The sequence below is a fragment of the Lactuca virosa genome, chromosome 9 (genome assembly GCF_052849685.1).
Source record: "Lactuca virosa cultivar CGN04683 chromosome 9, Lactuca_virosa_CGN04683_v6, whole genome shotgun sequence".
Taxonomy (NCBI): Eukaryota; Viridiplantae; Streptophyta; class Magnoliopsida; order Asterales; family Asteraceae; genus Lactuca; species Lactuca virosa.
The window spans coordinates 265059139-265084356 of NC_136434.1; the positions used below are offsets into that span (position 1 = coordinate 265059139).

General features: G+C 39.2%; 1 protein-coding gene across 2 annotated transcripts; it reads right to left on the reverse strand.

Moving 5' to 3' along the window:
• Window positions 1-411: 411 nt before the first annotated feature.
• LOC145140413 (Thioredoxin superfamily protein) lies at window positions 412-3554 on the reverse strand. Of its 2 annotated transcripts, XM_079073916.1 has the most exons (10): window positions 3190-3554; window positions 3010-3075; window positions 2599-2679; window positions 2473-2526; window positions 2162-2230; window positions 1749-1811; window positions 1446-1528; window positions 1231-1296; window positions 1044-1131; window positions 412-579 (listed from the first exon to the last, which is right to left on the reverse strand). In XM_079073916.1, the coding sequence occupies exons 1-9, from the start codon at window positions 3439-3441 to the stop codon at window positions 1089-1091; spliced, it is 777 nt and encodes a 258-aa protein (XP_078930042.1). In that variant the 5' UTR covers window positions 3442-3554; the 3' UTR covers window positions 412-579; window positions 1044-1088. The 2 variants fall into 2 exon arrangements, with proteins under 2 accessions (XP_078930042.1, XP_078930041.1); XM_079073915.1 differs by lacking the exon at window positions 412-579 and having other exon boundaries at window positions 959-1131.
• Between the last annotated feature and the right edge of the window lie 21664 nt (window positions 3555-25218).

The window sequence follows — 25218 nt, forward strand, 5'->3', positions numbered from 1 at the left end:
GCTTTAGCTTCTTCTAATATGTAGTTGTATTTGTGTTTTCCTAGCTCCTTGCTAGTTTTTCTTAATAAAATATCGTCGTTCCAAAAAATAATGACAATCCACCAACAGTCTGAAAGAAGACCAAGTTTGGACCATTGCGAGATCACTCCCACGAAGATCTAAAAACAAACCAAACCGTTCTGAGACACTAATGTTGCAAGTCTAATGGCAACTACAAGATTGTTCAACATCATGACCATTCTCGGCCATTATCTTTTATGTGACATTTGTTATATCGAACATATGACAAACAATTCTTTCTATTATTAGTTTTGATGATTAGTAGCACTAGACAATTTTTTCTAGATTGCAACTTTTGACATGTTAAGATCATTCTTAGGCTCCTACTCTTAGCCCAATGCACAAAAAACATAGAGAAGTTGATTATTCGACCAAGAAGAGAAAAATAAGTGAAACAAGGTTTTTTTTAGAACGGTTAACTTACATACTCATTTAATCGTACTCCTAAACCTACACCTTTCATCCACCACGGGACTTGAAACCCTCAAACACTTGGGTAGGTATAGCTTTTCAAAGCTCCTGAAAGAAGTAAAAAAGTGTAAACGCCTTTTGTGTTGTCCCACAACAAACATAGAAGAGATAAATAAGTACATAAATAATCCATAGAAAAAAGAATGTGACATCCAAATTTGAACCAGAAATCTCACCACCTTACTATTGACACAACTCACATCTATAGTTATAATATTGCCAAATGAACCATTTAACCCGAGTTCATGCTAAATATGTTGTAACCAAGACTATAAGTTGTTCTTAACAAAGATTTTGATCAAATATGATTGAAAACACCTTTCTCTAAAAAGTATGCCCATCAATGACATTTTTTCGATCTATCTTTGTTTTTGTTCCCAAAATATCCCTCATTCGAAAACAGCAAGAAGATGGGTGTGGAGGTCTATACCATTAAGTACGTAATAACATATACTTATGTTTTGAACATTTGAATACATATCTAGTTACATAAAAACTTTAAAACCGTACACCTTATAAATAGTAAGTCGATGAGGAAGCATGAACCACATTTCCATTTATACTTTTCCCGCAGGATGCCACTTTATGCTACATCCAACACTTTTAACAAATAAAGAAACCACAAATACTTTTGTTAGACTACAAATATTAAATTGTATAATTAACCAGCTTAAAAGAAAAATCAAAAGAGTAAGGCACCTCGGTTTCTGATTTGGTGGTATCGGTTGACCACTAAGAACACGGTCAATTGCCAAGCTCAAGTCCCTAGCACAGGGTATTATTTATTTTAACTAAAAACGTCAGTAACACCATCTTCGATGATGACAATGAGAAGGGCATTCGTGTCTTTTTGTATGAACAAAAAAAATATGTATTTTTTGTTTTATTGAGATGTAAGGAGAAGTAGAACAAACCTCCCTGTGACAGGAACATTGTTGCTTGGCCGGGAGTCGTCAAACTGACCATGATATACTAGTTCAAAGGGTCGACGGCCATCCTGTAATGAAATGACACATTTAAATTTAAAATATTAATCAACCTACAGTTTTATTTTCTATAAATAACTAAAGAAGATACTTTTTATTATAATCTCATTTTAGTTTAATGAACTTTTATTATGTTTAATATTATATTTTTTATAAATCAAAAATTCATTAATTATAATTATAATTAAAGAATAGATTAGTATGGATATAAAAGAGCTGAGGGAGATGTACCTTTTTAAATAAGTAAAACTCCGGGGTGCAAACAGCGCCATAGTCTCTTGCAACATCTTGTGTCTGCAAAGATTATATAAAAAAATTGTTTGATCTGTTAGACATGACATGACCTGATTAGACGAAACAGGACAAAATACAAGTCGTACTATGTTTGGTGTATATGGGACTCGGACTGTCGTTTGTTGGAACAAAAATACAACTTTTTGTCCCATCCAAAAAGGTGGGACAGGGACTTGTTCAGAAAAAGACGTAAATTCCCTCAAGATCCTGATCATCAAAAATAGAAGTAAAAAACTTGTCTAGTCCTATCCCGTCCAATAAATAGACTTTTAAATAATCATATTTTGTTTTTGAAAAGAAACGTATTCTAAACTTGGAGTTGGAGTGCATAGAGGCTGAGAGAAGCTTACACGATCATAAAGGTATGGGAATGAATAATTAAAAAGTCTCGCATCCTCTGCCATGAAAATTGGTCCATCCTACAAATTTTTTAAATCAATGGTAGAGATTCGTAGAAATCATAAAATAGTGAAATTGTACTCTTTTGTATTTTATCATTTTCCAAAATCGGGTAACTCGGAAAATGTTTCTTTTAAATGGTAAAATAATATATTGATTAATCACTAGAAAAATAGTTAGTTGACTTCTGTATTTTTCTTAGTATTGATAATTTGATATTAAGAAGTAACATTATTAGAAATACTTTTAAGTTGAATCGAACCTGTGGGTGAGTAATTTCGGAGTTTGATGATATTGCAACCACTCCGAGTCCTTTCTGTAGCATAGCAGAAAACAATGATTAGTCACAAATACAAGTGACTAGAAAATAGAAAAGCTTTCAGCCTACCTTTGTATAGAAGTCTGTAAGCTTCACAATGTCCTTTTTCAAGTGCTTAACAAATGGACAATGATTGCAAATGAACATAACCTGCCAAACACATCATTTATTTTAAAGTTTTCAACTAACAATCAAATACATAAATCACACCTTTATAAAACAAAGCCAGCCACATAAAAGTTAAACCATTTGCTAACATAACTTTGGACTGAAATAAAAAAGCTTGTCCGACTATTGTCGATGAAAAAATTGATGAGGGCATTTACCAACCACAGTAAATAAATAATCTCCAGTTAGCATAAAGTATCTACGTATCCATCCTAATCCTAATCCTCCATGAAATCGTTTTGCACCATAGAAATTGCGATTTATAAATTATAACATTCCGAAAAACGAATTCCTCGTAAAAGCTGCATTTACCAGTAATGCCGGATAAGATTCGAAGTCCTCTAATGTCCACATATTCCCTGTGAGCGGCTCCTCCAGCTGAACAAGTTTATCAAGTAAACGGAAAAAGGTTTACCAAAATAGAACATGAAATTTTGATGATTAAGGCATCTAATACTCGTATGAGTGGATTAAGAAATTACAAGATAATACCTCAAAATTAGGAGCTCTGGAACCAAGAGAAACGCCCTTAGATTCGGTTCTCGCGGCACGAACTATAAGTTTTCTTGCTGCGGTCACATTCTTCCATCGCCGCCCACAGCGATACACCAGCTCCGGGGAGAGAGATAAAAGTGAGAAGGACTTCCTCCCAGATGTCGTTGCTAATGTACGCCCTAATCTCCCCACTGTTGAGCAAGGCAACAGTAAAGCATTTAATGTGGTGCCGGAAGTAGCAGACGCCATGGTTGTCCTTTCGTCTGAACTTGGACGGTCGTTCCCGTTTATCGGATCGGCTACAAAATTGTCAAATGTTAAACACCCTTTATGAATTCATGTGACGCTCAAAAAAGAAAAATAATTACTTGAAAGGGTATAATAATTTGTTATTTTGTATATACTTCTAATTGAATTTACGTTTTGTTTATATAGTTGTACATTGTGCCTTACTTATTGTACCTTTAGCTAAGTAATTTTTCTCAAAGAAAGTTACACTTCAGTTATATTTCGAGTTTAGTTAATGATTTTTTTCTTAATATATATTATACAATTACTAATATATATTTGTTTTCAAAATACCATTGCTACTTGATGCGTATTTGAACCTCAAACACAACTCCTACAGCGGAATAAAATAACTCTTGAATCAAACGACAATAAAAAGTAATAAAAAAATATACATTTGAAGCCCAAACTAGACTTATAGTTTGAATCTTCGGTGAAAACAAACCAAAACTTATTGGTTTGATTTCAAGATCAAAATTAGGAGGCGCGTCCCAACAAAGATCATATTTGAATCGTACGCAACAATTCGAATGAACATAAGTTCAAAGTTTTATATATTCGATCAACGGCTTACAAATGACTACCCAAATGGCTATATATAGCCTTACAAAGAATCGGATAAAAGAAATTCAAAAGACAACTAAATAACTATGTCAATCAATGGCTTTATTAAAAACATTAAAGATTTATTTAAAAAGAAATAAAGAAAACGGCTTCAACCATGGTTGTTCAGCTTCCGAGGTGTGACCCTTTCCTGAGGTGACTATTAGACTTCCGAGGCCTCGCATTCGCATCCTAACTCCCCGGACTGCCTATCCCAACGAAACCTCTCGCAACCAAGCTTCTTTTCACATCCAATTATACCCTTCATATCCAAGCTTCCGTTCGCACTCAATCCTCCGTTTGTATTCCAGTCACCATGCGTTCGCATTCAACTCTCCTTCGCAATGAACGACATCGCAATGAAGTGAAAATGATTGTGATCGGTTGCGATCGATCGCATCCAGTCGCAATTAATCGCAACCATCAGCAGAGAAAATCGGTTCGCAACCCTCAGTAGTCCAAATTGGATCGCATTCAGTAGACAAAACCGGATCGCCTTCCATACACGGATCGAACCTGAAGTGACTTTCGCATCCACCTCCCAGTTTCGCATCAAACCCTTCCTCTTCAAAAGGAATTGACCTCAATTCCGGAAGGCCCTTATAATTTCTGGGAAATTTGATCTTGAAAGCACATTCAGCATGAACCAACTGCACATCCCAATCTGTTTGTGGTTTGTCCATCAGCCTTCCCAACGAAGTGATAACCAATAATTTAGTCCCCCTTTCTCCATAAAGCATTCCAGAAATACTTTAAGAATTTAGAATCATGAACTGAAACAATCGCCTTGGGAACTCTATTCAAACGCACCATCTTCACGATCATCTTGAACCAAAAGAAATGTTCTTTCAAGATTTCCAAATGCTTCATTATACTAAAGTTGTCAGCTAAACCACTTGTAACGCCCGTAGATCCGGGCTAGTCAATTTAGAGACAATAAGCATCAAAAATGAGTTTTTGATGGAAGATTATTTAGAAGTATTAATCCTTTCCAAGTGGTAGTATATGTCTCAAGGGTTCCGTACATATAAAGAACGCCGAAATCCGAGTTATAACGAAGAAGTTATGACCCGTCGAAGTTTCGCGACGGAACCGGCACGACACCAGGAAACGTAAATAGTGAATTTACGATAGAGCGACTTTTAGCCTTAGCGACCTAAACGAAATTTATAGAATATGTTAAACCGAGAGCGTCCATAAAAAGAACACCCAAATCTCGTCGAGTGGGATTACAAGAGTCTCGTCGGATAGGAACTTTTTCAAGTTCGAGACGTGGAAGGTAGGATGTACGTTACTAAGCTCGTGGGGTAGGTTGAGTTTGTAAGCTACAGGGCCGATTCTGGCGAGAATCTCGAAAGGCCCTATGTATCTTGGATTTAGCTTTCCACGCTTTCCGAAGCGTATCAAGCCCTTCCAGGGTGAGACTTTCAAGAGGACTCGGTCTCCCACCTGGAATTCCAAAGCTTTCCTTCGGTTGTCTGCGTAGCTTTTCTGTCGGTCTCTAGAGGCTTTCAATCGTTCACGAATCTGAACGATCTTCTCTGTCGTTTCCCGAATGATCTCCGGACCTGTGAGAGTGCTGTCAGGAATTCGTCCTTTAGCTAACTGTGTGTCACCCACCTCAGCCCAGCACAGAGGGGATCTGCACTTCCGGCCATAGAGGGCTTCAAATGGAGCAGCCTTTATGCTCGTGTGATAACTGTTGTTGTAGGAAAATTCGACAAGGGGTAAATGAGTATCCCATGCCTTTCCAAATTCGATCACACAGGCTCGCAACATATCTTCCAAGGTTTGGATAGTTCTCTCACTTTGTCCGTCGGTCTGTGGATGGTAGGTTGTACTCATGCCTAGCCTCGTTCCTAAGGAGCTTTGTAGCGACTGCCAGAGTCTCGAAGTGAATCTACTATCTCTGTCGGAGATAATGGATATAGGAACCCCATGCAGTCGTACTATCTCCCGAATGTATGTTCTTGTGAGCTTCTCCATCTTGTCAGTTTCCTTGATGGGCAGGAAGTGTGTGAACTTGGTCAATCTGTCGACGATGATCCAAATGGTATCAAGTCCACCCGTTGTCTTGGGTAACTTGGTTATGATGTCCATAGTGATCCGCTCCCACTTCCATTCAGGTATCTCCGGTTGCTGAAGTAGACCTGATGGTTTCTGGTATTCGACCTTGACATTTGCGCAAGTAAGGCATTTACTTACGAAGGTAGCAATCTCCGCTTTCATGTTAGGCCACCAGTATAACTTTTTAAGATCCAGATACATCTTATCCGAACCTGGGTGGACGGAATAACGAGTGTTGTGCGCTTCGGTCATGACCAAGTCTCTGAAGCCACCGTGTCTCGGTGTCCAGATCTGGTCCATGAGATACAAAGCTCCGCCACCCTTGACTTCTAAGTTCTTATCCATTCCTCGCAGGGATTCACCCGTCACATTTTCAGGTTTCAAGGCTTCGAGCTGAGCCTCCTTAATTTGTGTGGATAGGTGCGAATGGATAGTCATAGTCAATGATTTGACTCTTCGAACAGAATATTCTTTCCGACTTAGGGCGTCTGCTACTACGTTGGCTTTACCCGGATGATAACGAATTTCGCATTCGTAGTCATTGAGTAGTTCGACCCACCGTCGTTGTCTCATATTGAGCTCCTTCTGGTTGAATATGTGTTGTAGACTCTTGTGGTCTGTAAAGATAGTACTCTTCGTACCATACAGGTAGTGTCTCCAGTTTTTCAAAGCAAACACAACTGCTCCTAATTCGAGATCGTGTGTGGTGTAGTTGACCTCGTCTGTTTTCAGCTGCCTTGAGGCATAGACGATGACCTTACCTCGTTGCATCAGAACACAGCCGAGCCCTTGATTTGACGCATCGCAGTATACCACAAAGTCTTCTGTCCCTTCGTGGAGGGACAGTATCGGTGCGGTACATAAGGCTCGTTTTAGCGTTTGGAACGCTTTCTCCTGCTTCTCTTCCCTGTCAAAGGTCACACCCTTCTGGGTCAGTGTTGTAAGTAGTTTCGCAATCCGCGAGAAGTTTTGAATGAACCTGCGATAGTAGCCAACGAGGCCTAGAAATTGACGAATTTATGTAGGCGTCTTCGGTGCTGACCAGTTCTCAATAGCTTTAATTTTGGATGGGTCCACGTGGATTTCTTCTTCGCTAACCACGTGTCCTAAGAATTCGACTCTTCGGATCCAAAATTCGCATTTAGAGAACTATGCGTAGAGCTTCTCCGTTCGTAGGGTTCCTAGGACTTATCGTAGATGATCATTATGCTCCTCCTTACTTCGAGAGTAGATAAGTATATCATCGATGAAGACGATGACGAACTGATCCAAGTAAGGGCGGCATACCCTATTCATTAAGTCTATGAACACTGCGGGCGCGTTGGTCAATCCGATTGGTATCACCAAGAACTCGTAGTGTCCGTAACGAGTTCGGAAGGCTGTCTTCGGGACATCCTCCTCCAATACTCGTAACTGGTGATACTCGGATCTCAGATCAATCTTTAAAAAGTAGCTCGCCCCTTGTAGTTGATCGAATAAATCGTCTATGCGAGGTAGAGGGTAACGATTTTTGACCGTAAGCTTGTTGAGTTCTCTATAGTCGATGCACATACGGAACGATCCGTCTTTCGTCTTCACGAATAAGACTGGTGCTCCCCATGGTGAGAAACTTGGTCTAATAAAGCCCTTGCTGGGCAATTCGTTAAGTTGACCGGATAGCTCCTGCATCTCAGCTGGTGCTAGACGATAGGGGTATTTGGCTACGGGGGTAGCTCCTAGCACTAATTCGATTCGGAACTCGACTTGACGTCGCAGGGGCAATCCTAGGAGTTCTTCCAGAAAGATGTCAGGAAAATCGCGTACTACGGGGAGGTCTTTTAGGTCTTTGGTTTTCTGTTTCACATCGACTATGTGTGCAAGAAATGCTTGATATTCCTTATGCAAGTACTTTTAGGCTTGAATATTTGAGACGATATGAAGGCTCGTACTGGGTTTGTCTCCGTAGATCAACAAAGTTTCGTTATTCGGTAGGTTTAGGCGGACTGCCTTCTCGAAACACAGAATATCAGTACGATGGTGACTCAACCAGTCCATGCCCACAATGACATCGAAACTCTTGATTGCTACTAGTATGAGGTCGATTGGAAATGAATGATTATCCAGCGTGAGGGTACAACCTATGTAAATCTCTTTAGAACTCTCTGTCTTTCCGTTGGCCATTTCTACGACGAAGGTTTCTTTTAGTTCTTGTGGTGTTTGATTAAGTAAGCGTTTGAATTTTTGGTTCACGAAGCTCCTCTTAGCCCCACTATCAAATAGGATACATGCATATGAGTTATCGAGAAGGAACGTACCCGTGACTACTGTGGGGTCTGTCACGGCTTCATTGTGGCCAATAGCAAGTAGTCTCCCTGCTCCTCCCGCATTCCCAGCTTTCGGACAGCTTCTTTTGAAGTGCCCTGTCTCGCCACACCCGTAGCAGGCCTGACTTACTCCTGCACTAGGGACCTGGGTGATGGGCTTGGGTGGTGCTCTGCAAAACCGGACAGTATGGACCTTCCGGTCGCAGTTGGTGCAGTGCATTTCCCGGCAGGGGCCGTTATGATGGAAATTGCACTTGGTGCACTTGGGTAGGCTCCCTGTATACGGTTTGGCTGGTACATGGGCAACAGGGGTTGTGGCAGCATGGACAGCCACCGTCTATTGGTTCTTGGAAGAGGGTTGAGCTGATTTTCCCTTCTTTCGGTCCCAACGCTTTCTCTTGATGTCGGCCGCTTTGGTTGGTGCAGAGGCAGCCGTTGTAGTTGTTGTTGGAGGAGAAGGAACCTCGTGATCGATAAGCCTTTGGGCCAATTCCTTGGCACTATCAAAGGTCGTAGGGTTCGATGCTATAACGTTCCCTCGATACGGGGGTACCAAACCCCAGATGTATCTCTCGACTTTCTTGCTTTCAGTGGGGACCATGTTGGGACATAGGGTCACCAGGTCGCTGAATCTGGCCGTATAAGCCACTATGTCGGAACCCTTCATCTTGAGATTCCACAGTTCCTCTTCGAGTTTTTGCACTTCGCCCCTCGGGCAGTACTCCTTCGCCATTAGGTCCTTCAGTGTCTCCCAGCCCATGGCGTTAGCTGCTACCAGTGAGAGTGATTTGACATGGCCATTCCACCATGTCAGGGCCCTTTCGGTGAAGGTGCAAACAGCGAACTTTATCTTGCTTACTTCAGGGCAAGAGCACATCTTAAAGATTGCTTCTGTTCTCTCGATCCATTGGGACAGCGCAATAATCCCTCCGGTTCCGTTGAAGTACGTTGGTTTGCAGCTGATGAAGTCTTTATAGGTACACTCCCGCGTACGTGGTTTGATTTCACCATGGCTAGAGTTGGTGCCCGTTCCAGCTCCACTGGCACCACCAGAATTTACTTGAGCCATGGCTGAGGTCACAGCTGCTTGAAACATCACCGCATCGAACTGTGGAGGGGTTGGTGGTGGTGGAGTTTGATTTACAGGCCTGCCTCTGGTCGGACGCTTGCGAGGCGGCATCTTTTTCTGAAAGTTGATAGGGATGATGATAGTAGTAAGAATCAATTGTAAGAATAATGAGAGTGATTCATGGACTAAATCGCCATAGTCCAACCATCAGATAGAGACATAACAATAGAGTAGGGAAACACGAGAGTAAAGACTTCCCAACCGATTAGATAATTGCCAATATTACTGGTATTACAGATGTAATAAGTTCGGGAAAAATGACCTAGGAGGAGGTCTTACATCAAACCAAGATGGGAAAATTTTGACAGACTACTACCTAATCAAGACCTAACAGGTCCAAAGTCTTAACAAAGATAGGAAATTAGACTATAGTTTTACATAACTAAGTTATACCCAAAAGAGAAAGTTGAGTAGGCTATATCTACAACGAGAACCACTAGAATGAGTCCTTGACCCTGACAGACGGCGCTCCATGTCTCTCATGCACCTTTCAGACATTGCTTGCCATGCTCGAAGTTCCCTAACTTCAGCTTGGGCTGCAGCTAGCTATTGCTGCAGAGTCTCATTGGTTCTCCTAGTTCTCTCCATAGCCCCTTCGAGTTGGCGAATGCGGACCGTGTTAACGCCAGAGTTGGCGTCAATTTCCATGACTCAGTCGATGGTTGCCCGACCTTGCTCGACATTCCGAGCAATCCTGCGGACCATAATGGGCAGGACTCGATCAGCTGAACCTCCCTCGCTCAAACTATAGAAGCTTCTATCTCCGTTGTACGGTAAGGGCTGACCCTGCTCATTACTCCGACGGTTCAAATTTATCGCCCACAAGGGTGTGGGACCTTGAAATGCTGGTCGGGGGTTAGGATTTGGGATTTGAGCTACCAGGGGTTGGTCGTTAACTTCCGGCTCAGAGTCGGAATCCTCAGGGAGGTTCTCTGCGAAGACATCGGCCATTGGGATTTCTTGATTCCCCTCTGGCTCATCACCGAGCCATCCTCCACTGCCGTTGTTGGGAAAGTACGGGTCTCTAGGGATATGGAATCCAACCATGAAATCTACTCGAGAAAAAAAGGGGGTATAAGAATCTTAAATCTAATAGGCGTATTACCTAAGATAATTATAAGATGATCCTTACTAGTTACTTCAATACTTGCATAGTGCATACCAGTTATATGGAATCAAAGTAGGATAGACCTTCGAATAAGTGACCCTAACTCTAAATCCACAACTAAACAAGGAACAGGAAGTAAAGCAAAGGTCACATATTCTAAGTCTATAACACCTTAGTCACATATAACCGTAGCGTATACACTTAGCAATTATTGACCTACTAGTAAAGACCCTTTTAGTTCTCAAATAAGTAATTATAGTAACAAAATACTCCTGTAGTATTTTAGGTTTATGTTATGTTCTAAGGTTCTCATTGTAGTGGTATTGGTAAGCTTTTAGAATTGTTGCAACACCACAAGCATTCTTAGGCACATGCTAGTCACTCCTCGAAAAATATAGTTGATCAGGCTATATCCCCCTAGATTTGACTATATGTCTCTAAGCCTAATTGTGTTGTTCAACAATCGTAATACTTTTTTTATGTCCTAGTGACACTGATTTTAGTATGAATGCAGGTAGGTATACTTTGGTTAAATATTTTATTATTTAACAGTATGAACTCTTGGTCAGAGTATTTTAATCCCGATGCGTTTATAGTTTGTATATCTTTTATGGGTTGATATACTTGATTCACTATAAATAATGCTCTGATACCAATCTGTCACACCCCAAAACCAGAACGGCGGAAACGTTCTGGGGTGGAGGACTTCATGTACAGTATCACAACAAAGCATAATAGTAAACAAGCAACCACATCCATTGCATTAATAGAATAATTTTAATACAAGCCTGTTCTGTAGTTTATAAGACACCAAAATGAATAACCCAAAATAAAAGATGAGTCTTGTATGTGCTCCATCTTCTCAAAAGCTTCATCGGTACATGTCTACTGATGACCTGAGAATACAAGTTATTTTGAAAGAGTTTATCAGCATTAACGCTGGTGAGTTCATAAGTATTTAGTGTCATTGCTTGTATGAAAATGTTTGTAACAACGTAGTGTAAATGTTTCGTAGTTGTTTGTAAATGTTTGAACTCCCTAGAAAATCTTATATTTTCTACTGAAACGTAGCCTTCTACCAAGACCCGACTATTTGTATGTTTGTTCCTTTGTAAATGTAAAAGTTTTCCCCAGTGAAACTATCATTATAAAAATATAGTTCAAGTCATCGTTTATGTGAGATGATTATAAAATAAATGTAATAGGGGACAATAGTGTTTTACCTCAGCAGTGACACTGCTGGCTATAAAGTGATAAAATACAGACTCCAGGTAGTATTAAATGTACAATACACCTCGGGGAGTCTTTTTTCCTTTAATCTTTAGTGGGTTAATTAAAGGTTTAAATGTGAACTCGTATGTAACCATGCTGATCGACGACTGAATAATTGATGACCCTCCGGTGTCATATGTAGTGAGGTGACATTCTGTCACCCCTTAGCCTTATCGGTTGGGACTGTAGCTAGCAATCGGGGTGTGGGAGTGTCTGTCCCATATAGATCTATACACACAATGCCCACTCTCCCTCCAGGAGACTCTGGTTACAAAGTGATACAACAACGTAGCGTCGTATCCAGAGGTAGTATGTCACATTCTAGTTATCGTATTCAAATGTTTGTATAGTAAGTCATAGTGTAGTAATGTTTTCTCTGTACTAGTGTATAGTATATCCTCTTGTATCGTGTATAATATGTTCTCTTGTATAGTGTATAGTATGTATTGTTTCTCATCATAGTACGTTTGTAATGACTCATAAATGTACTGACTCTTGTATGTGTCGTTGTACTAGTAATGGTGAGTAGAAATCTCTTAACTATACCTATTATAGTTAACTAGTAATGTTGTTTGTATGCCTTTGCTACCCAAAGGTGATGAACTGAAGTAAAAGATTTTATATCCAAACGCATATATACGATATATAACTAAGGTTTCAACGACATTCGGACAAATAACATGACACCCTAAGTCCACAACCAAACAAGGAACAGGAAATAAAGTGAGCTATTAGTCCTAAGTCCTTCAAACCTTACTTATATAAATATATCTGTTTAGATAAAAGTTTGGCAATAATGTAAGTTTAAAAGAGTTTGATAAAGGATTTAGCATTTAGAAGAGTTTAATAAAAAAATTTGAAGTGTTTGAAATCTATAAGTTTGACAACAATTTGAAAGTAATAGAAAATCTTTCTGTTTGTTCTAGTTATTAATCACATGTGATTAATATAATAACTAGAATATTTCAACTTGTATTCCCCCCCCCCCATAAAAGCATTTAAAATCATTTAAAAGGTTGATTAAGGGGTATGAACTCACCTGTAGTGAGTGGTTTGGATGGAAGTGCTGGATAGGATGCTAAGTGTCAAGTGAGGACTTGAGCACACACGGATTCTATTTAACATATAGTGTCACACATATGTATCTAATTAGTGTTTAAACAACTAATTAAGCAAGTAAGGACACTTTAGGACATGGAAAACAATTTGATTCAAGTGCTAGAAGTACAAAGGGTTGCATCTAAGGGTTGTAGGGCCTCACATTGGAGTTTACGACCCAAGGGCAAACCCCAATGAGTTTACGGCCCATGGGTTTACGGCCCAATGGGTTTACGGCCCATGGGTTTACGGCCCAGTGGGTTTACGACCATAAACTCATGTCATATTGTACCATTTTGTGTGTTTAAGGTCTTATACTCATCTTGGAGGTGTTCTAGACTTAGTTTCAAGGCTTAGGAAGGTGTTGTGCTCACCTTTGCACCATAATTTAGAGATTACGGCCAAGGGAGATTGCCTTGGCCCTAAACACCCTTCTGGTCACGATTTTTAGATGTTTAACAAGTGATTCTTGTATACAACAAGCTAAGGATAGTGTACTTATGTAGTGGAAGCTTGAAAGGGTGGTTGGAGTCCAAAAACACTAGTGTGTGTTCTTAGTGTTCTTGGTGAAATGAAGAACACTTGAAGGTCTACCCAAAACAAGAGATTTCATGGATAAAATCAAGAGTGAATCAAGGAGAAGAGATGTATTAACTCATATATGGAAGGATTTACTTATATTTTTGAAGATTGGGAGCAAAACCTCAAGATCCTTGGGAGAGAATTCGAGTTCTAGACTTGGAAAAGTGAAAAGTGGCTGAAAAATGACTAAGGGCCATATATATAGCATGGAGTTTACAGCCACCATGCGTTTACGGCCATAAACCCATGACCCTTAGCCGTAAACTCCTCTTTTGAGGGTTTATGGCATGTTTGATGGGTTACAACTTCCATTGGCACTTCCATTCACTTATTCCTTTGATGTACTAAACTCAGAATGCTCAAATAGACTCTAAATAGTGCTAAAAGTTAGCAGGAATAAGTCTAACTTTGATTGGATTGAATGGTTTGTACAAGATTGAAATTTCGGGTTGTCACACTGATTAGGGAAAAAGGTCTGGAGAGAGCTGAAGTTGGCGAGAAAAGGAAGTATGAAGGATCTTCAAAATCCAACAAAGAAAGGAAATTCTCAAAGACCGAAGGAGGAGTAGGAGGTGAAGCTAAGTGGTGTGAGAAGTGCAAAAAGAAACACTCTGGAAAATGCGGTGAGGAGGTGACTTGTTTCAAGTGTGGGAAGCATGGGTATTATGCCAACGAGTGTACATTCAACAAAAGGGTGTGCTACGGATGTAACAAGGAAGGGCACTTCAAGCAAGACTGCCCAAAGAGAGAAGGGGCTACAAAGCCAAATGTGCCGCCAAAGCCAAAGGCGAGAGCATTTCAAATGATCCTTGACGAAGCAGATAACAATGCAAGGATTCGGGAGTAAAGGCTTGATATCCAAAGATCGAGTTATGAAGTAACCAAGGGATAGTATCGGATAATGTAGCCTATTAGAGGCATAGTATAGGGTGAACTTGAACACCTATGTAATAGTTTCAAGAAATAATAAAACCTTCGTTTGGTTATCTGATGTGTTAAACTGTTATGTGATTTCTGTATAGTGACTTGGAAAACTGCGAGACAATACTTGGGACGAGTATGAGTAGGTGTGAAAGGTAGTAGATGCATATACTACCGGAAGCACAGGACTCATGCTTGGATCAGGGAAAGTCACAAGGTTACAAAGAAGCTAGTAATTGATTTCGTTTTATTCAAGTATGTCATTACCATCATTTCGGTAATAACTAAGAAGATGATTGTTATTCCGACGCTAGTGGTCATATCAAGTCCAACTACGCTAGTATGTTATGTGGTTCAGAGAATCAAGTTCAATGTAGCATCTGACTTAAGACGGAAGATTGAAATAAAAAGCGATCAGTAGAGGTATCGCGAAAAGTTGTTTGTAGCTAGAAATGCTACCTTTTAAGATGTGATTATATCACATTAGAACATGAAGTAAGGTATAATATGTTCTGGAAGACTCTAAGAGACTTGAGTCTAAGCGTTGCAACATACGATGATAGGTCATTAGAATATGACACATCGTTCTATTGTAGTAATAAAAGAACTTATCTTAAGTTCGTATCTAGTGAGGATCAAGATTGTGGCTTGAAGGTCATAATTTGGAGTCTAACGGAGAAGGTGCAAGATCGAGCACCGCCTGCAGTCAAGGAGTCCAAGAGTTAAATACTCGTTCAAAGCAACATAGAAGTTACGATTATTACCTAGGATGAAGAGATAACGTAAGGAGTCATTATACAACCCTGTTTCGTTGATGATTCCGGGACGTAATCATCCTAAGGGGGAGATAATTGTAACGCTCGTAGATCCGGGCTGGTCAATTTAGAGACAATAAGCATCAAAAATGAGTTTTTGATGGAATATTATTTAGAAGTATTAATACTTTCCAAGTGGTAGTATATGTCTCAAGGGTTCCGTACATATAAAGAACGCCGAAATCCGAGTTATAACGAAGAAGTTATGACCCGTCGAAGTTTCGCGACGGAACCGACACGGCACCAGGAAGCGTAAATAGTGAATTTACGATAGAGCGACTTTTACCCTTAGCGACCTAAACGAAATTCGTAGAATATGTTAAACCGAGAGCGTCCATAAAAAGAACACCCAAATCTGACTTCGTATGAGGAAGTTATGATTTTTCGAAGTTTCGGCTTAGCAGTATACAGCCCGAAGTTCTAATATTAGATCGAGAGATTTTTAGCCGAAACAACCTAAATGAGAATCGAAGATCTCATTAATAGTAGCGTAACGATAAAAAGACAGACGAAAACGGACGTCGGATGAAGAAGTTATGAGATTTGAACGGACCAATCCTGTCCCGGCTTGTTAAAAATATAACTTTTAAAATAAAGTCAAAATTAGCCGACGGAGTCTAAATGAAAGTTGTAGACTACGGTCTCTCCTACGCGTGGATATAAAGAACGTTGAAAACGGAGCTCGTATGCGAAAGTTATGGATTTTAGAAGATAATTAGTTTTTGGGGTAATATGCGAGTGACACGTGACACAATCTGGGCCACAACTTCTTCCCCACGGCTTTGCATGAAATTGCGACACGTGGCACATTACGCCCAGCGTAATTTTGAGTACGCTTAGCGTAACCCTTAAAAACCCATTACGCTCAGCGTAATTCTTGAGTACGCTCAGCGTACTCAGCGCTAGCATCCTATAAATAGAGGCGCAAATCTCCCATTTTCTTCACACCTTTCATCCTCTTTCTCTCCCATTACCCCCAAGTCATTTCTTCCTTTCCCTAGCACTTCCTAAGTGCTAGAGATGAGTCCAGGAGCGTCGTAAGGCTCCGAGAAGAAGAGCTTTCGGCTCAAAAGTTCTGCCCGCGCAGAGCCCGGTTCTTCGCTAAACTCCAATATAAGTGAGTTATGTCTACCCCAGCTTTAGTATAGCTTATGTTTCAATATAGTAATGTTATTAGGAACTTATAATGAGTATTTGGGCTATTATTATGAGTTATATAAGCGTCGTTATAATATCTTTTTAACCACTCGCGGTACGGGGAATCTGGTTTAAAGGGCCGCATAGGGTTGTTGGATTTCAGAAGTGCTATATGCCAAAATGGTCCTGCCCTCCGGTGTTTTATGTTTGGCTCCTGTCGGTACATAGTGGGTGAAGAGTATTGTTTAACGCTTATATAATAGTAATAATAGCTAGACTATTAGTTAGTCGCGGTTAACGTTAGACTAAACCCTAGTGGTATTGATACTAGGTTTTGGTCAAGGGAAAATTGTTTTGAGATAACTAAGTGCTGTTCGAGTACCGAGTCACCACCTAATCAAGTGAGTGCATAGTTACTTTCATCTTACACATACATATGAAGTATTTTATATAAATTACGTGCTATGTGTGCATATTATTTGTATACTTGCTATCTATGCTGGATGAACGATTTTATACAAGTTTTATATGATTTAAATTGTATATGTATTTATATCTACATAATATGTTGGGTAAAACATGGGTAGATGAAATATGAGTTGGACGATGAGTTGAGAGGTGATATAGACCATGAGGTAAGGGTGAGAGGTGGACGATGTGAGAAGCCTTGTTCCCAAATGCTGGCCCCGTCATCTAGCAGAGTATGGATGACAACCACGGACTATTCTAGACAGTCCAGTGGAACACTAGCAGGCTCGCAACCTGTAGGTGTTGTGAACGATGTGTTCAACGGTGTACTCTAAAAACCCATTGACATGTATAGCGAGTGGACTCTCGAAAACGATACTGTCAATAAACGAGATAACGCTGGCAGATGCGCCTAAAGGACTATACCGACAGATACGCCCCATAAAGAATGTCACAATTTTGGCAGCTGCACCTAAGTGATAATATTAGCAGTTGTGCTTGACAGATGTGTCATTAGCAACGATAGATTTCATGCCTATTCCTTAGGATAATCTTTAGGAATAAATGAACGAGGAATAGCTGATTCTTAGGGTAGATCTTTAAGAGTAAATAAGATAATGGGGATGGGTAATTGGGTTGATTGTTTGATGTTTAAACATAATAATTATATTATTATGGGTTGAAAACCCTATGTACTCACCAGGTTTCCCAACCTGACCCACTCAGTTTATTTATATCACAGGTGTTGATATGAAGTCATATTACACTGAGGGACTTAAAAGAGATGTAGATCACTAGTGTAAATGAATGTAAGTTCTGTTTATGCTTATGTTTCTGTATTGACGATGACATCCCAAATGTTTTAAAATGAATAAAAATACATTTCTTTGGAAATGCTTTGATAACGTATTTATCATGTTTTTCTGGGAACAAATTCCGCAACATTTTTATTAAAGGAGGTACTCTGATTTTTATAAAGCATAAACAAAATCGGTCTTTTCTGGCCGTGAAAATGGGGATGTCACACCACTACCATGTGTTTCTTTCCTTAATAGCTTTTGAACATGTTTTGGAACACAAAGTTTGTTTCCATGGCTGAGAAAACCATCATGCACCAAAAACTCCTCTTGGACACCATCAACACATTTCCTAAACAATTCATAAAAACCACCATCATCCCCATGGTACTCTTCCCATGCCTTTCCATCCCTATTCTTGGAAGCAGAATCCCATACAAAAATATCCTTCTTCGAAGCAACAAAATCCAAGAATATCACTATAGACCTGCTTGAAGTTAATTTCCACACTTGTGAAAAATGCCAATCATGGACATAATGAGCATGAAATTTGGTGTCACACAAAAGGATTATTCTGCGATCAATGTTTTTGATCTTGAAAAGATAAAAGAATCGTAATGCATGAACAGTAGCCACCCGCTTTTCCTTTGTTCAAAGTATCTTCGTATCGACTCGATCACAATAAAATTGATTACCTTCTAATCGTAACGACGCAACTGATCTATTCGCAACGACGTTACTGACGCGATCACAACGACATGTTAAATCACAATGATACTATCGTTCGCAACGATGCCTCCAATCGCAATGATGTTAGCTTCTTCCTGATCGCAACGATGCCAACTCCTTCTCTAATTTGTTTCTTCTCCATATACAGATATTCTTCTTCGAGAAATTATAATAACTTGTTGGATTATCCCATCGTATCTTCCACTTGTGGATTAATAACCAGTGTCGCACATTCTCACGAATAAGATTGGTACCCTACAAATTGACCTTGCCAAAATTAAATGGTTAATCGTAGTTAGCTCAGAGAATCGGTCATTATTTACATCAACAAGGTAATGACCATCACGCCCCAATATCAGGGCTTCCCAACTAAAAACACACCAACAGAGTATGAGTCGAATCACCACGAACTCCCTCCCATGTAAATGTTTGGGATTTGGAACTTCATCCCGACTCACTCCCTTTTCTGTGCTCATAGAAAAAAGATCTGCCGAAGATGGATACCATCCTCCTTCATTCTTTTTCGTCCATCATCATGTCATTGTTCTTGGTGTTTTTGAATAACAACCGTAGACTTGTCATCCCTAATTGTGCAAACCCTCTTATCAATAGTAACAGTGAAAGATGACGAAATAGAAACAACAATACAAGGCTTCTCACTCACAAAACCCTTTGTCACCCCATAAGCAAATATGCCTTTGGGTCTTCTGCTAGCACGTTCTATCCAACCTTCGGATTCTCCTCAACCACAATCACATTTCCATGCCCAAGAACCTGCTCCACCTCTAGGGCCTTCTCAACCTTTTTCGTCTCCTAACGTGGAATTGAATTTTGCAATTTTTTCTTCAGTTCCTTCCTTCTTAGTTTCCGTCATTAAGAGACTTGGCTTCTTACCCTGCTGGTTTCGCACCGAGCTTACCTCAACCGCAGATATTGGTTTCAATATGATCTTCTTCCCATCAAACTTCACTTCATACTCATTGCTTCTCCCTCGGTGCATCACATCTTTGTCATATTGTCATGGTCGTCCCAACAGAATGTGGCATGCATCCATTGGAATTACATCGCAAAGCACCTCATCCTCATAAGATCCCATCTTCAAACACACTTGGACCTTCTTAGTCACCATCCCCTCATTTCCATCATCCAACCAATGCAACCGAATACGGGTTTGGGTAGGTTGTCGTCACCAAACCCAATTTTGACAACATTTCACTCGATGCCACATTCGTACAGCTACCCCCACCGATAAGCACGCTACAACCCATTTCTTCCACCAGGCACTTCTTATGAAAGATCTGGTATTGCTTATCTGAATCAATTTGAATCATCTTGACTGATCGCTGAAAAATCCCTATTTTCTTTTGTGACAACCGTCAATTTCTGGTCAAGTCAAAGTCAAATAAAGTCAACAAGTCAAACCGGTCAACTCAATTAACCTTGTATATTAGGGTTGACATTATGTTACTACTGTACAAATCGCTATATTAATAAGAAGTTATCACTTGAAAAATTCATATGTTCAGAATTCTAAAACCCTAATCAGGATAAGTGATGAAACTACTTGGTAAAACATTATTCCGTACCCCTCGGGGGCGCATAACATACATAACGAGGCTTAACGAGGTTTACAAACCTTGCGTAGCGAAGCTAAACATCCAAAAAGGTCTCAAACGAAGTCTCTCTCAAATCTCTCTCGCTCTATCTCTCTCTACCTGAAATCTCTCCCAAATCTCTCTAAGTATGAGAAATCTCTCCAAGTATGTGAAATCTCTCCCAAATCTCTCCAAGTATGTGAAATCTCTCCCAAATCTCTCTAAGTATGAGAAATCTCTCCAAGTATGTGAAATCTCTCCCAAATCTCTCTAAATATGAGAAATCTCTCTAAGTATGTGAAATCTCTCCCAAATCTCTCCAAATATGTGAAATCTCTCCCAAATCTCTCTAAGTATATGAAATCTCTCCCAAATCTCTCTAAGTATGTGAAATCTCTCCAAATATCTCTCAAAATCTCTCTCAACTTTTTATAATCACTCGGGGCATCCCGACCCTTGATTTAGTCGAAAACAACTCGAAAACGGAAGTTTATGCGAAAAACAGCTTTAAGGAGCCGAACCCTCTTAAGGAGCCGAAACCTCTTAGGAACCGAACCTCACTTAAAGAACTGAACCTCTCATTAGAACCGAGACCTCCACAAGAACCGAACCCGAAGGTCCCATCGGACCGAACTGCTAGCCTACTTCGCCTTCGGTTCCTTCTGATGAGTTCGCCTGTGATGCTCGGAACGAAACCCCTCCTCTCGGTTCTAATTCATCAACCGAACCAGCCTTCGGTTCTAAGCCCCAAGGACCGAACCTTCGGCCCAAATCCGAGAAGTTTCGCTGAATTCCCTTTTTCACCCGGTTTTCGACCCCGACTTCATTTTAAGTCCGTTTTTCGTGATTTTAACGCGGGATTTTCACCCAAACTCGTATTTTGACATAAGAGACCCTAAATATTCATAAAATAATCATATTTTGAGGGAAATTCTTGTCCAAGAATAAAATCTATTAAGTTAGGTTTTGTGATGGAGTGTTGACTTTCCCTAAAGTGTTACACAAGCAACCTCCCATACCCACTCCATGACCACCCTCAGTCACTATTCACATCTGAAAAGTCAATCCCTTGTACTCTCACCCTTCCCCCACAAGCTTCCTTCACCACACCCATATAAAAAGTAAATACATCTCACAATCTCCTAAATCTCTTTCACACCCACCATAAACTAACATACTTTTCTCTCTCCTTTCTCTCCAAGATTTCGAGATTCTCCAGGGATTTGGAGCTTCTCATCCACCTTTGGTAAGTAAACTTCATCCTTCACTTGATTATCTTACACCCTTTCACTCAAATCTTGGATTCCTTACACAAATATCATCATATTTGTTCATAGAATCTTCGAATCTCCAAGCATCTCCCAAGTGTTCTTCACTTGGAAACTCCTTTTCTTTATCATCCATCTACTGAAATCAATCAAGGTGAGTTCATACCCCTACATTTTCACGTTTTCTTCAAGTTTTAGGGGGAGGGGGGGGGGATACAAGTTAAAAATACCAAAAACTTAACTAAACTCAAACAACAGTTTTCATCAGAAAAGTTGAGTCTTATTCACGGACTGTTTTTACCATCTTAAACTTAATATCTTTTAAAACTGTTTAATATGCAAATATCTCAGGTTCATACCTTTAAAATGACTACTTACACATCTCCATATGATTTTTCTATAATTTATGGTGATTTTTACAAAACTGCCTATCATTTCAGAAACGAATTCGGACCAGTCTGTGAATAGGAACGTTTTCACACAAGTTAAAGACTTCTAAAAATCATAATAAAAATTATGAATAAACTAGACATATTTTATGAACGCTCAGAGTTTACGGATTCAGTTTTCGACTTCGTATGATTTTTCTATGATATTTTTAAAACAATGCAGAAAGGTTAAAAACTAGTTACATAGCTTACAATATTAACAACACTTTGTAGTATGTTGAGCAAAGTGCATAACAATAAGTTCTAAATGTTGAATGTATTTCTTGTTAGTTTGTCATCATAAACAGAAATTTAGTCATTCATGATAAGGATTCTTCATTCATTTCGAACACATATAATAAACTACAATAAGCATAGTTTATGGATTTTATGATAAAACCATACTACATGAAAAAGGTTTTACTCTCAAAACAAATGGGTTTCTCATATACTACTTGATAAAATATAATAGTAATAGTTTATGGATTCATATCACTAATTTATTTTCATAAAAGGTGATTTCACTTCCTCCACGGAAGAGGTTTTATACTCAAACTATATGTAAACTAGTTAACGTAAGTTGTGAGATAATTCTTCCATCGTACTCTTAGAGTACGGGTTCAAATTCCTGTAAGTTATAACCAGAGTCTCTTGTAGGGAGAGCGTGATAATTGTGTATAGATCTATATTGGGATTGACACCCCACACCTCGCTGCTAGCTACAGCCGGACCGGCAGGTCTACAGGTGACAAGAGTCATAGGATCTTGACGTCTGAAAAACGTTGTTGCAGGTTATTTCTCGTCATAGTATGGTTATAACGACTCATATAGGGAGTTAACAATCTTTCAAGTTTACAGGGAACATTCTACTTAAAAAAGGGGTTTTATCTATTTAAAACTACAAACACGTTATAAGTATAAAACACACTCATACTCTCGGTCCTGGGATTTAGGACTACATGACTTTTATAAGGAAAATATTGGATTTTCTTTGGAAACACATTTCTATTAACACTACATTTCATCTAGAATTGTTAGACTTCAGCTATAATTGCTAAGTGTACATGTTAGAGCTATATATGAGTTTAGTCGCAATCGACTTAGAATTGGTGGGCCCGCCTTACTTCCTGTTCCTTATTTGGTTGTGGACCTAGGGCAGACCCATTATATTCGACGGTTTATTTAACTTAAATTTTATATAACTTATATACGCTGGGTGATTATAGAAGGAATCTACGGGTCTTTATAGGGTACATTATCGCATAACATAGTAGAGTTCATTTCACACTTAATAAAGAAAATATTGGATTTTCTGGAATCATACTCTATCGCTTTTACAAGGAAAACGGCTTCTTTCTCAAATAAAACTCTTATGAACTCACCAACTTAATTGTTGACACTTTTTTCAAAACTATTTTTATTCTCAGGAAATCAGTGAAACAGGAAATCAATAGCATTTTGAGGATGGGAGGTTAAATCGTCAAACAGTTCATTTTGTCATCATAATGTAATTGATTTTGAAACATGTAAACATATACTATGGTGTAACCTTTTCAATTATATTTATGATGGTTGTATTTACTTTGAGCACTATTATACTCGTTGTTGTGATACTTTACATGAAATCCTCCACCCCCGGACATTTCCGCCATCCTTGGTTTGGGGGTGTGACACCTTTCTTGAACAAATAACGTTGGCTTAACCACAACAAATCACCAACAATCGAGAAGAACTCGTTTTTTAAATAATACTATAACAGCAACAACAAGGATAAAACTTGATAGATATTTTTTTTACAAGAACAACAACAACAAATTAAAAGAACCCCATAGGAACTTGGGACTCTGATACCACAATTAATGCATATTTGAACCTCAAACATGACTCCTGCAACAAAATAAAAGAACTCTTGAATCAAACGACAAGAACTCTTGATACCACAATTAAGTCCAAACTAGACCTATTGTTTGAATTTTCAGTGAAAACAAACCAAGACCTATTGGTTTGAGTTCAAGATCAAAATCAGAAGGTGTGTCCCGACCAAGATCAGATTTGAATCGTACGCAACAATTGAAATGAACACAAGTTCGAAGTTTTATATATTCGATCAACGACTTACAAATGACTACACCATTGGATATATATAGGCTTACAAAGAAACGGATAAAAGAAATCCAAAAGACAACTAAATAACTATGCCAATCAATGGCTTTATTAAAAACATTAAAGTTTTATTTAAAAAGAAATAAAGAAAATGGATTCAACCATGGTTGTTCAGCTTCTGAGGCGTGACTCTTTCTCGAGGCGACTTTTAGACTTCCGAGGCCTCGCATCCGCATCCTAACTCCCCGGCCTGCCTATGAAAATGAAACCCCTCTCAACCGGCAGGCCGGGGAGTTAGGATGCGGATGCGAGGCCTCGGAAGTCTAAAAGTAGCCTCGAGAAAGAGTCACGCCTATGAAAATGAAACCCCTCTCAACCAAGCTTCTTTTCGCATCCAATCATACCCTTTGCATCCAAGCTTCCATTCGTACTCCATCCTCCGTTCGCATTCCAGCCATCATGCGTTCGTATTCAACTCTCCTTTGCAACGAACAACATCACAATAAAGTGAAAACGATTGTAATCGATTGCGATCGATCACATCTAGTCACAATGAATCACAACCATCAGCAGTGAAACTCGGTTTGCAACCCTTAGTAGCCCAAATTATATCGCATTCAGCAGAAAAAATCGGATCGCCTTCAATACACGGATTGGACCTGAAGTGACTTTCGCATCCACCTCCAAGTTTCGCATCACTATTGGCATTACGGTGGTCTTAATAGGTCATTCTCATCCTTCGTATCCCTAACATCCTATCTTTTTCCGCATCGGTTACTTATTGGTCACACATTTATCTCATTACGCCAACCATAGCCGCATGTACAAATATTAAAGAAAAAATGTATGACCATGAAACATGATATAAATGATAGATTGGATCAAACACATGATACTCATACTAAGGAAGTTCATTATTTGTGGTACCCAAAGTATACGTTAGTGTCCCTTTTTGGTACCTAAAACATGGGGCGGTGTTTGAAAGGCCTAATATGCTCAAAAGTCATATTAAAGTGATATTACTAAATAACATATGATAGTAATGGGTCACACTAACAACAACTTGATACAATTGATTATTTATTAGAAATTTATTTTAATAAATATTCAATAATACTCTTATAATTAAATTGGAAATTATTTATTTCATGGAAATAACAAATTCCATTAGCAAGAAACTTAATATACATCATATGGTATGATTTATAAGTCATGTACAAACTTTTGGACTAGTTGAATCCTTTTGTCTTTTCCTAAAAGACAAGGTTTATATTTTATAAAAGAGTTTATAAAAGTTTGACTTTCTTTCTTCTTA

What these genes read in the sequence shown, in the direction of transcription:
- LOC145140413 (XM_079073916.1), bottom strand. Translation starts at nt 3,441, where the DNA reads ATGGCGTCTGCTACTTCCGGCACCACATTAAATGCTTTACTGTTGCCT. An exon ending in TTACAGACTTCTATACAAAG is followed by an intron (nt 2,527 to 2,598) that starts GTAGGCTGAAAG and finishes GCTATGCTACAG; the next exon opens with AAAGGACTCGGAGTGGTTGC. An exon ending in CCGAAATTACTCACCCACAG is followed by an intron (nt 2,231 to 2,472) that starts GTTCGATTCAAC and finishes AAAAATTTGTAG; the next exon opens with GATGGACCAATTTTCATGGC.